This window comes from Hypanus sabinus, chromosome 22, assembly GCF_030144855.1.
Source record: "Hypanus sabinus isolate sHypSab1 chromosome 22, sHypSab1.hap1, whole genome shotgun sequence".
Lineage (NCBI taxonomy): Eukaryota > Metazoa > Chordata > Chondrichthyes > Myliobatiformes > Dasyatidae > Hypanus > Hypanus sabinus.
The window spans coordinates 64,683,465-64,695,697 of record NC_082727.1 but is presented as its reverse complement, the minus strand read 5'-3'; the positions used below and the strand labels follow the sequence as shown (position 1 = coordinate 64,695,697).

Sequence of the window (12,233 nt, the reverse complement as noted above, 5' to 3'; positions counted from 1 at the left end):
TCGGTTATAATAGCGTCACGCTAACCGCTTTTGCTACAGAGGGAGCCTGAGCATTATCTGAGATCAGAGGTACAGAAGAAGCTCAAAAGTGAACTGGAAGAAGAATTAGCAACTTGTGACATCTGCCACAGGCAAAATTTTGTTGCTTGATTATCAACAAAATATTTTTATTCTGTATTATTTAATTTCTGGAATTTAACAGCTTCACCTCCCATGTGGCATTGAACCTTGTGCCTGTAGACTGATGATCTTACCATGAATGCATTGTCCGGTAATTAACGAGAGCCTTTGTGCGGCATCCAACACAGATGCACAGAGGTCGAGGGACTAGCAGTGAGATGATTAACTAATTAGTCAAATTTTGTTCATGCTGACAGATGGAAGGTTGCACTGGGACAGCTCCACAGTGATGTAACTGATACAGGACTTACATCCTCATCATCATTACGTGCCGTTCATAGGATTTACAAAGCAGTATTAGTGGATGCTAAATGGTTTTGTGAACTCTTGCTTAGCAGTGAAACCATTTTGAAGGCACCAATATCTCAAAGTGACTTGCATTGAAGTTCAGCCCGAAGTTTGGTACGAATGTGGACGACCCTTCACACTGGTGTTGCTCAGACAGATGATACAGTGCTCCAGTCAGTGATAGATTAGAATGAAATTTCAACTCCGCATTGTTAGCTGGTTCCTTAAGGTTGTCACAGGTGGGGGTGGTAGTGGGGACAAGCTCCCACCATCTATTAAACGCTCCCAGTGGCATGTGTCTCAAATAGCCTCTGACAACCAAGTCCAGCTCCTGGCCTTCACGTCTGCCTTAGCCCTGAGCCCAGTGGAACCATTGCTACTGACAGGATTGCGGCATAGGCAGGTGATCGCTGTCTTAAAAACTGTTGCTTTAGGCAGATGGGGTTCGTCAGCTGTGGTTGACACCTCATCAGGGAATTTCTGATCTTAAAACTCCTCTGCCTTGTGGCAGTAACCATCCTTAGGGGAAGTTGGGGAGTGAACCCTGAGGAAAAATCTGGAGCTGGATTCCTTAAGGCAGTCCTACGTTGAGTTCAACGCTATCTGGCAACTCCTGTGATGCCACTTGTGCCAAACTGTATCAGTCTCTGGACTCATCGTCTGCATGGAGAAGGAGAGCCTGATCAATATCATACTGCCCAGGCTAGTGTACTGACTTACTGCACAGGCAGTCGGGATGCAACATGCATGGATGATCCCAACCAGTGAGGGATCTCCGTTGTAAGCTGGATCAAAATGGGCCGTAACACTCACATCAGCTCCCTGGGATTTTGCCATGTTATATAAACATCACAGATTTCTAACTGTGTACTTTCTGTTCTATCTCATCATTGTTCATGGATAACGGAAGACAGTGTTGCTGTACTTAACCCACTAAATGAGTAACTCGCACAAAATGCTGGAGGAACTCAACAGATCAGGCAGCATCTATGCAGGGGAATAAACAGTCGACATTTCAGGCCGAGACTTTTCTTCAGAAGTCAGGGTGCTGATCCTTCACACTTGGGGAAAAGTTCAATTACTTTCAGTTGTTGAAAGTCAAATCATTTAGTGTTTTTGCTACCAGCTGCGATGGTTTAATCCATACCAAATGCAATTCTGAAACTTTTAGCTTTTGAGGGTTTTTTTGTTAAGACTTGTAAGCATAATATTTAAGATCAAGAATTTGTCTGATTGATGTAGTTCGCTTGGCATTGGAAGGATACAGCATTAATTTATAATGAAGGCATATTGCTTTCAGGCCAGTATCTTCATTCATAAATATTTAAAATGACATAAATGGAATTACATTGAAATTACAATGTAGGAATAGGTACTGGACTCAACCACTCTTTGTCTCACGTGACCAGTGGCCCGAATCCAATATCCCTTTATTCCACCTCCGTTCAATCATACAGTTGGTTCCTAGTTCAATATTACAAAGAAGCCCATGCATTTTACATCGGTTTATTTAACAAAATTTCCTTCCTTCTTTCTGTCCTGTGTTCATTCTCCCTTGTTACAAATGTCTGATCTATTGGAAACAGTCAGCTCTTACCGGCCCTTTCCCAGCCCTAGATGATTTAAACACCCAGTTGAAGGGAGTGGAAGCTTTTGTGGCTGCATTGCCTTTTTATGTTAACTTCAAAGTTCAAAGTAAATTTATTATCAAAGTATGTATATATCACCATGTACAATCCTGAGGTTCATTTGTTGTGGGCATACTCAATAAATCCAAATAATAATAATCATAACCGAATCAGTGGAAGACTGCACAAACTTGGGCCTTCAACCAGTGTAAGCACTAATTATCGAGAACATGAGATGAAGACTTCTTGACAGTGAATCATTTGGTTGTGGGAACATTTCAATGATGGAGCAAGTGAAGTTGAGTGAAGTTATCCTTTTTAGTTCAAGGGCCTGATGGTTGAAGAATAGTAACTGTTCCTGAACTTGGTGGTGTGAGTCCTGAGGCTCCTGTACCTTCTTCCTGGTGGTAACAGTGAGGAGAGAGCATGTCCTGGGTGGTGGTGGTGGGGGGAGGGAGGGAATAATCCCTGATGACCGATGCTGATTTCCTGCAACAACATTTCACATAGATGTGCTCAATTGTTGGGAGGGCTTTACCCGTGATGGACTGGGGAAACCAATAATTTCAATAACAATTCCAGGACTTGTGGAGCAGGAGGCAAAAAAAGTGTTTCTCTTTAAATGTTTAAATTCAGAAATAATTAAAAACATTTTCTATGTGTTTGTAGTTAATTCCATTGTGACAGTTTGTGTTTTAAAATCATTTACTTCAATTTTAAGAACTGATAGCCATTATGCATATGTGACTGCTGTCAGTTCTACTTGAGGCCTGCTCACTGTACACAATATGCTTTTACATTCCGGTTCTCAGATTACAGGTCCTTGATATCGAGAAGCTGAAGGAAAGCCTTACAGCAGGAAATCAATTGGCACAGCAGAAAAGATAGAATGTCTATTAATTCATGTACTAGTCAATAACCTGCAGATCTGTGTCTGCACCAAATGCAAATACAGCTTAAAACCAAGCTGTATAAAATGTTAATGTGGGTTAGGCTCAGCAGTCGGACGCCAGTGCTATTACGAGGCTGGCACAAGTGTTTTGTCAATTGAAATTAGCGTCACAAATTAACAAATATTTTGTTAACAACTTTCAGGTGCCCAGGGTGTGCTCCGATTCCAGAATGCTCTTTGCACACTGACACTTAAGAGGTGTAATTGATTATTTTCGAGCTATCCAAGATAAGTTAAGTAATTACACCAGCTAGATTCTCAAACATTTGTCTGAGAAGCTGTTTCGTTAATGAGTTACTCCACCCCAACAGTGAACAAACTAAAATTATCTAGCTGATGGGTGCATTTTGATTTCCTGTTCTGTATATGCACTCTACTTTTCAGTTTGTACAGCCACTACATAAAGACCATGTCTGCTTTGGCGTCACTGCTGCTAGGCCTCAATTCTCATACTTGACAGGACAGGCCCAATTCTTTGATTTTATCTTATATTTGGAATAATAAAAGCTCTAGAGTGAATAAACTTTTATTACAAAAATCAAAAAAAGATGGAGGACTGGCTTTACCAAACTTTAGATTTTATTATTGGGCAATTAATATTTGTTATATTACTTTTTGGATTTATGATATAGACGACCAAGATCACCCTTCATGGTTACAGCTGGAGGAAAATTCAGTAGTGGGGTTTTTGTTAGCTTCTTTATTAGGAGCTCCTCTTCCGTTTTCACTCTCCAGAACAGGTAGACAAGTTCTTAACCCTTTTGTTAAACATACTTTAAAAATTTGGTTTCAATTTCGTAGATTTTTTGAATTAAATGATTTTTTACTTTCTAGTAATATTTATTCTAATTTCTTTTTTAAACCATCAACTTTGGATAAGGCTTTTTTAACATGGAAAATTAAAGGAATAAAAACTTCTTTAGATTTGTTTTTACAAGACTGTTTAATGTATTTTTCACAGTTAATGGATAAATATGATATCTCTAATACACATTTTTTCAGGTATTTACAGGTTGTGAATTTCTTATGTGATTTTTTTCCAAATTACCCCTTGGCCTGCTCTTCAATTTTGGCTTATGTTATTTTTCAGTTTAAACCTTTTCAAAGACGATTAATAGCTATCATTTATAAACAGTTAATGAATGCTTGCATGTCACCTAATGATAGGGTTCAACGTACCTGGGAAGTAGAACTTCAACATTCACTTTCAGATAATCTATGGTGTAAAATTTATTATTTAGTCAATAACTCATCTATCTGTGCACGCCATATTTTAATTCAGTTTAAGATAGTACATAGGGCCCATATGTCCAAAGATAAATTGGCGCATATTTTTCCGAATATAAGCCCTATTTGTGACAGATGTAACGCAGAAGTGGCTACTCTAACATACTCTACTCTAACATGTCTGCTTCCGCCCAACATGTGATAGCTTTTTCAACTTTATTGGCTAGGAGAGCTATTTTGCTACATTGGAAAGAATCTAACCCACCTACTGTTTTCTATTGGCTCTCCTCTATTATGTCATGTCTAAGCTTGGAGAAAATTAGAAGCCGGACATTTGATACATCCTTTGATTTTGAACAAATCTGGCGACCTTTCATTCAATATTTTCACATGATTTAATTTATTTTAATTGATTTATTTTTATTTATTCTCTTTGGGGAAAATCCTTATCCATGAAGGTTCGGAGATGACTAGAAGGATGTGTTTTTCTCTCTCTCTCTTTTTCTAATTTTACCCTCAATTGGACTGCTCAATCTTTCTTTTTCTTTTCTTCTTTCCTTTTTTTTTCTCTTATTTTGTTTTTTGTTTCAGTTTAGTTGGTGGGGTTTTTTTTTCCTTATCAATAAAATTTCCTATCTCTTTATTATGATTGTTATGAGGAGTTTTTTTTACCATTGTATATCAAACAACATAACGTTTTACTTATTTGATTTTGATATTATATACTTTTTGTTTTTACTGTTGCTGTTTATATGTCTTTTATATTATCTACTTGTTAAACTCCTCTTCCGATTTGTATATTCTTTATTTGGAAATCAATAAAAAAGATTGAAAAATGAAAATGACAGGACAGGTCCAAAGAAAATGACAAATGCAAATTCTGTTGCTGGCTTTTGACCCGTGATGTCAACAATTCCCATACACAGACACACACTGTTTGTGTGTGTGTCTGTATCTCTCTCCTTCTCTCACTCACAAACATATCTCCACACACTACACCTACACACACACACACACACACACACTCACTCACTCACTCACTCACTCACACTCACTCACACACAGAAACCACTCGATCCACTCAGTTTACCCAGTAGTTTGTTTGTATCAATTGCTGTAGTCCCTCCTGTCTCCTTTGCGTCTCCAAGGAAAACATCACATGAAATCTGCTGCTTCTTCCATGTTTAGATCTGTGAAAATGTAGCTTCTCCTGGCTCTTCGCTGCCTTTAGTCATTTGGATCTGTGGTTGAGCAGGATAGAACTCTAGCTCAGTATGTTTGGAGGGCACACTTTATGATTGGGGAGAGGTTTTTACTTTTAGATGTTATTTATTTATTAATATTTGGAGACCACCGTTGAGCATTGTCACAGGAAAGCAGTATCCATCATTGAAGAGCCCCACCATCCGGCCCTGCTTGCTTCTCAAGGCAAATCAGATCTGTTTTGCTAATTGTGCTTTCAAGCATTCAGGCTTGGAGATGCCTGAAACGGCCAATTTCACTACTGCAACAAGTTAGGAGAATGAAGAATTGGAAGGTATCAGCAGTCATCCTCAATGTTGCCTTGCCCCCTTCCTGACACTCAGCTCCCTGCTCTGGCTCCAAGTAGCTGCTTGCATGTGACAGGATGGATATAGACTGCAACTGTGAGGGGTGACTTCATTGAAAAGAGTGAATGTGGAGAGAATGTTTCCTATGTTGGGGAGTCGAAGACCAGAGGACGCAGCCTCAGAATAGAGGGGTGTCCTTTTAGAACAGAGATGAGGAGGAATTTCTTTAGTTGGAGAGTGGTGAATCTTTGGAATTCATTGCCACAGGCAGCTATGGAGGCCAAGTCATTGGTATATTTAAGGCAGAGGTTGATAGGTTCTTGATTGGTCAGGGCATGAAAGGATACAGGGTGAAGGCAGGAGATTGGTCCTGAGGGGGAAGTGGATCAGCCATGATGAAATGGTGGAATAGACTTGATGGACAAAATGGCCTAATTATTCTCCTGTGTCCTATGGTCTTATGTATAATAAAATGTGCATAAATACATAAATATCGGCATGTATTTACAATGTAAATAGTAGTTTAAAGTGTTTGCAGTATAATACAGTGACAGGTCAATCAGATCAACTATATCGTTTGTCATTGTTCAGTTTAACCCAAATGAGTGAGCTTTGGTTGAATATGCAGCCACTGGTGACCTACCAGAGATATGCCCCTGTGTGTCACCATTGCTTGCAGAAGTCTCTAGGTGGTGGTCAGAGCAAAGATCAATTTCTTAAATATTTATTTTAAGATGATTCTTTTGAAGTAGAGGGATGAGAACAATCAACCCCTGTGAAAGTCATGATCACATTGGTGATTTGGGGACCTCATGAGAATTTTCTGGTATATTTTCACTGAAGCATTGCAGCACTGTAAGATGACTTCACTGTCTGTAAAATACCTTTGGGTAGTCTGGAGCCACGAAAGGCACTATATAATTAAAGGTTGTTCTTTCTGTCACCTTCGACAGTTTATTACAAAACTGTTTCCTTGCCCTGTCATTGTTGGTAAGCAGTTGAGTACATATTCTATGGTAATAATGTGAGGATATTTTTCATAAAGCCATATTCTGATATTCTGTCTACAGGTATAAAATTGTGTTTGAACTCTTTGTGACAGTCAATGAGGACCCCTAGACAAACAAGATGATTGATTCTTGCACCACAGGGAATTGCCAGCAAACATTTTATTTTAGATATTGCCTTGATACTCCTGTCTTGATTGTACATAACGTTTAGAACTAAAGTATTTTTATGTACATGGGGATGCAGGTTTAACACTCCTTACCTGAAAATCCAAAAACCTCTTTGGAGCTCTGATGTGACACCATAAATGGAGAATTCCACAAGGCACTGGGAAGGTTTCCAGGTGCGTAGGTCTCTATATTGCAGATGGTGCTGAGAAGTGACCTCACATTCCCTCTTCCAATCTTTCAATCTTTTGTTTTTATACCTACATAAAACCTTTAAAAAAGTAAGATACAAATAGAGTGTACTGCTAAAGAAAATAGCATCGTAGCTGGATACTGAAAGCAGGGCCTGTTCTGCACTGTATCTCTAGATAAAAAGTAAGTTTTGCACAGACGGTGGGGGTCCTTAATGGTGGCTGTTGGCCTCCTCAGACATCGTCTCTTGTAGATGTTCTTGATGTGGAGAGAGCTGTACCCATAGTGAAACTAGTTGTCCAGCACTCTCCTTAGCCTCTTTTGTTCCTGTGCATTGGAATTTTCATGCTGTGCTGATAATGAGGAATATTTCATTGAGACAAATATGTAAGTATCTACAACCTTCTGACTGAAGGTCCAGAACATGTTCATTACTCACCAGATGTCACAGAGTGACAGTGATGGAAGCTGCTGTTCAAATAAAAAGTGTAACCAGCTGAAGTGTGTTGTTCTTCTGCCAGAAACATCATCCAACAGCAATTTGACTTTGTGGACCTGTGGCCAGGTTTACTTCATAACAACAGGCCTACTGTGCACTCAGCGGCCATTTTATTAGGAGTGGAACCTGCTGTGGCCTTCCGCTGCTGTAGCCTATCCACATTAAGCTTCAATGTGTTCTGCATTCAGAGATGCTCTTCTGCACACTTCTGTTGGAAAATATGCTTATTTGAGTTACTGTTGTCTTCTTATCAGCTTGAACCAGTCTGGCCAATCTCCTCTGACCTCTCTCATTAACAAAATATATTTGCCCACAGGACTGCCTTTCATAGAAAGGTTGTGAGTTCAAATCCCTGGAGTTCAGCAATTTTTGAAATACTCAAACCACCCCTTCAGTCATCAACAATTATTCCGTGGTCAAAGTCACTTCGTTCCCCATTCTGATGTTTGGTCTGAACAACTGAACCTCTTGATCACTTCTGCATGCTTTATGCATTGAGGTTCTTCCACATGATTGGCTGATTAGATATTTGCAGTGATGAGCAGGTGCATCTAATAAAATGGTCACTGAGTGCATTTTCTAATTTGTTTAAATTAAAATTATTAAGTATACTTCAAAAGCCAAACATAGCCAAATCTCTTAGCTTCATGAATGTTGGTGACAATGTTCAAATGAACAGGTTCATTCTTAACCCTCGATGTGGCTCACCCAAATTTGAGGGGCCAGATGCAAAGTGCATTCTGCCACAAGGAACATGCTCCAATGACAAATCAAAGAAGGTGATGAATTGACATATAGGAGGGAGATTGAAAAATATGACTGACTGGCACCACAGCAACAGCCTCACACTCAATGTTAGCAAGACTAAGGAGGTGATTGTTGACTTAAGGAGGAAAAACTGGAGGTCCATGAACCAGTCCTCACTGGGGGAATCAGAGGTGGAAAAGAACAGCACCATTAAATTCCTTGGAGTTATAATTTCAGACGATGTGTCCTGGGTGCAGCATGTAAGTCCTCTACCTCTATCTCTCTATTTCTCTCTAACTCTATCTCTTTCTCTCTTTCTATCTCTCTCTGACTCTGTCTCTCTCTCTCTAATACATACATACATACATATATATACATACATACACCTTATCCTCGTTATATGCGGGGGATATGTTCCTTGTAGTCGACGCATAATGTGAATAATTATTTCAATGGCGACAATAGGGATGTGTTCCAGAGGGCTTCCTAAATGTATTTGTAATTTAATCAGATTTTCATACCAATATGACACAAAAGCAGTACCACAAGGCAACATTCGTATTATATTTCATCAACTTAAGGTAATATTCAATGTAATAAATAATGGAAAGTTAACATAGTAAGGTGTACAGTACTCACCAACTGTGGCAGGTGTGTTCGCTCTGGGAGATGAGTGGTTGTTGTGGTGTTGGGATCATATCAAGTACAGCAAGGGGTGAACGAAGACTCACAGAACAGCAGCAGGAGATGACACTGGTTTGAAGAAAGTGGTGAGGGTTGTTTGCTTGGCAGCATTTTGTTTTTCAGCATAAATTTGCTTGTAGGGAAGAAAGGTTGACGGTAGAGAACGACTGAAATGCTGACTCCGTTGTAAACTTGGGTCCATGTCAATTGCCATTTGTGCCAAGTGTTCAGACTTCCACCATTCCCTCACCATTGGTAAACTTCCGGGATTTTCAAAATCGTCTGTTGCTTGCAGCATCTAAGAAATAGTTCGCTGTAAAAAAAGTGCCTTGAATGTGGATCACACTTTAGTCGAGTGTTAAATCAGCGATGTTGTGTTAGGCAGCAGGAAACACACTGTTATGTTAGGATGAATGCTGTGCAAATGTTTAGGATGGGCTTGTGCATTGTCAAACAACAAAAGAACTTTAAAGGCAGGATTCAGTTCCTGGCAGTAGCGTCCCAGAGCTGTGTTACCTTTACCTGATGCCACGCTGTTTATAATTTCCAACTTTTTTTCAAATGTTAAAGCAGTTCTCTGCCGCTCGGCTGCTGGCCCAGGACATGACATCGGATGCTTAGGTGACACAGTTAAATATCTGAAGCACAAAATCACTGCACCGTAGGTAAAACCAACAGAAGTTTTAAGAGCGCAAGATCGCACATCCACACCTTATCAAAAGCAATGCGAGACTGGTGGGAGTGAGATTGTGAGGCGCGCGCATCTGACTTGGCGGGAAAGCAGTGCTCCTCGAAAAACTGAATCCGCATAGTCATATCTGTGTGTGTGTATATATATATATATCTATAACCAAGACTTTTGCACAGTACTCTATATATACTTTGATAATAAATTTACTTTGAACTTAAGGATGCTACTTCTATTTCACAGTGTAGTCAATGAAAACCTAACTGATAGCATTTTCATGTCTGGAGTTACTAAGACCAAAAATGCAGCTTGAAAAGTAGGATTTGCTTAGTATTTTGCCTTTTGCTTTCCAGGTACAAACCTTTCTTTCCACACCAAGTTGTCCCGACCGTAGTGGATGCAACAAACTGTGACCTGTACGTACAGCAGTCAAGTATCACTGAAGGACGCCTAAAAGTCACTGTCGTAGAATGTAGCAGGTATGTGGGAACAAATAGCCTCCTTATGAGCTTATTCTGTTATTCAGTTCTAGTTTATTCCAAAAGAGGAATGTTAAAAACTTAATCGAGATTTTTAATAAATTAACTTATATTGCTGACTTATTGTAGGTAAAATATGATGGTAAAAAATAGTATTAATGGTAAGACTCTTGGCAGTGTGGAGGATCAGAGGGATCTTGGGGTTCGAGTCCGTAGGACGCTCAAAGCAGCTGCGCAGGTTGACTCAGTGGTTAAGAAGGCGTACGATTTATTGGCCTTCATCAATCATGGAATTGAATTTAGAAGCTGGGAGGTAATGTTGCAGCTATTTAGGACCCTGGTCAGACCCCACTTGGAGAACCGTGCTCAGTTCTGGTTGCCTCACTACAGGAAGGATGTGGAAGCCATAGAAAGGGTGAAGAGGAGATTTACAAGGATGCTGCCTGGATTGGGGAGCATGCCTTATGAGAATAGGTTGAGTGAACTTAGCCTTTTCTCCTTGGAGCGACGGAGGATGAGAGGTGACCTGATAGAGGTGTACAAGATGATGAGAGGCATTGATCATGTAGATAGTCAGAGGCTTTTTCCCAGGGCTGAAATGGTTGCCACAAGAGGACACAGGTTTATGGTAATGGGAAGTAGGTACAGAGGAGATGTCAGGGGTAAATTTTTTTACGCAGAGAGTGGTGAGTGTGTGGAATGGGCTGCTGGCAATGGTGGTGGAGGCCGATACGATAGGGTCTTTTAAGAGACTTTTGGATAGGTACATGGAGCTTAGAGGGCTATGGGTAAACCTAGTAATTTCTAAGGTAGAGACATGTTCGGCACAGCTTTGTAGGCCAAAGGGCTTGTATTGTGCTGTAGGTTTTCTATGTTTCTGTCTCTTCTTCTGTTCCCAGTTTCCCTCTCAGTTTTATACTTGGGTCATATTAGCTTTTGGCAACCATTTGACATTCCAGTAATTTTTGCTAGCTTGTGATGCTTGTGTGTGGCAGCACGGCAGCGCAGTAACTAAAATACTCCCATGCGCGTAGCCTTTGTTGCTGCGCACCTGGATAGGACACAGTTAGAAAATGTTACGGAATACAAAAGATTTTCTTTGCTCTAATGTATTTCATTACACCCTTCAATTAAACAATAAAATTAAAAGTGTGTGAATTTTCATTCTAAGTATGCATTTAAAGTGCAGCACAGTTTTCAGGCTGTGTAAAACATTTCCTGCCTTGGTTTGTCTGTGCAGCTGTTACAAAATGTTAGAAGCTACGTCGGTGTGATATGCCTTGTAGAAATTAGAATGACATTTATTGAAGCCCTGATATAGAAATGAGCACCTCATTTAGCCTCAAGTCCTAGTGGCATTGCAGCAGTGTTGCTAAGTCCCACATGACGCTTCGGACTAATGTAAAACATTCCCTTCAATGACTAAGGAAGGGCACAGTGTTCTTTTAATCTCCTGGCTAAAATCATCCAGCATCATAGCACAGGTTAAAAGAACAGAAGGTGCAGGAGTAAGTGTGGTCTGTATGGCCATGAGCCTTTTCAACCTTCAGCAACATATCTGGGCTCAGATCAGCTTTCCTGCCCAATCACTGTAACCACAATTTCACTGTAATCCAAAAAAATTCCAATGTGCCGGATGCTGATACTGAGAGGGGATTGTCAGACACGAGGAATCCTTTTGGTATTACAGAACAGAGATATTAGGACCCACCTGCTTCCTGCCTCCCCACCCCTTTACCTTTCCCACCCACCTGGTTTCACCTATCAACTTTTAGCTAGTCCTCCTTCCCCTCCCCCCACCTTTTTATTCTGGTGTCTTTCCTCCTTCCTTTCTAGTCCTAAAGAAGGAACTTGGCCTGAAATGTCAAATGTTTGTTCATTTCCTCTGATGCTGCCTGACCTGTTGAGTTCCTCGGGCATCTTGTGTGTGCTGCTAAAGAGATA

General features: G+C 40.2%; 1 protein-coding gene across 1 annotated transcript in view; it reads left to right on the top strand.

Annotated features, from left to right (window-relative positions):
- The window catches only part of LOC132379687 (PDZ domain-containing protein 8-like), a 127,230-nt gene that overhangs the window by 77,930 nt on the left and 37,067 nt on the right, over positions 1–12,233 (top strand). The window contains exon 2 of the mRNA XM_059947945.1: positions 10,164–10,289. Coding sequence (XP_059803928.1) covers positions 10,164–10,289 — 126 coding nt within the window. The remainder of the gene's footprint in view (positions 1–10,163; positions 10,290–12,233) is intronic.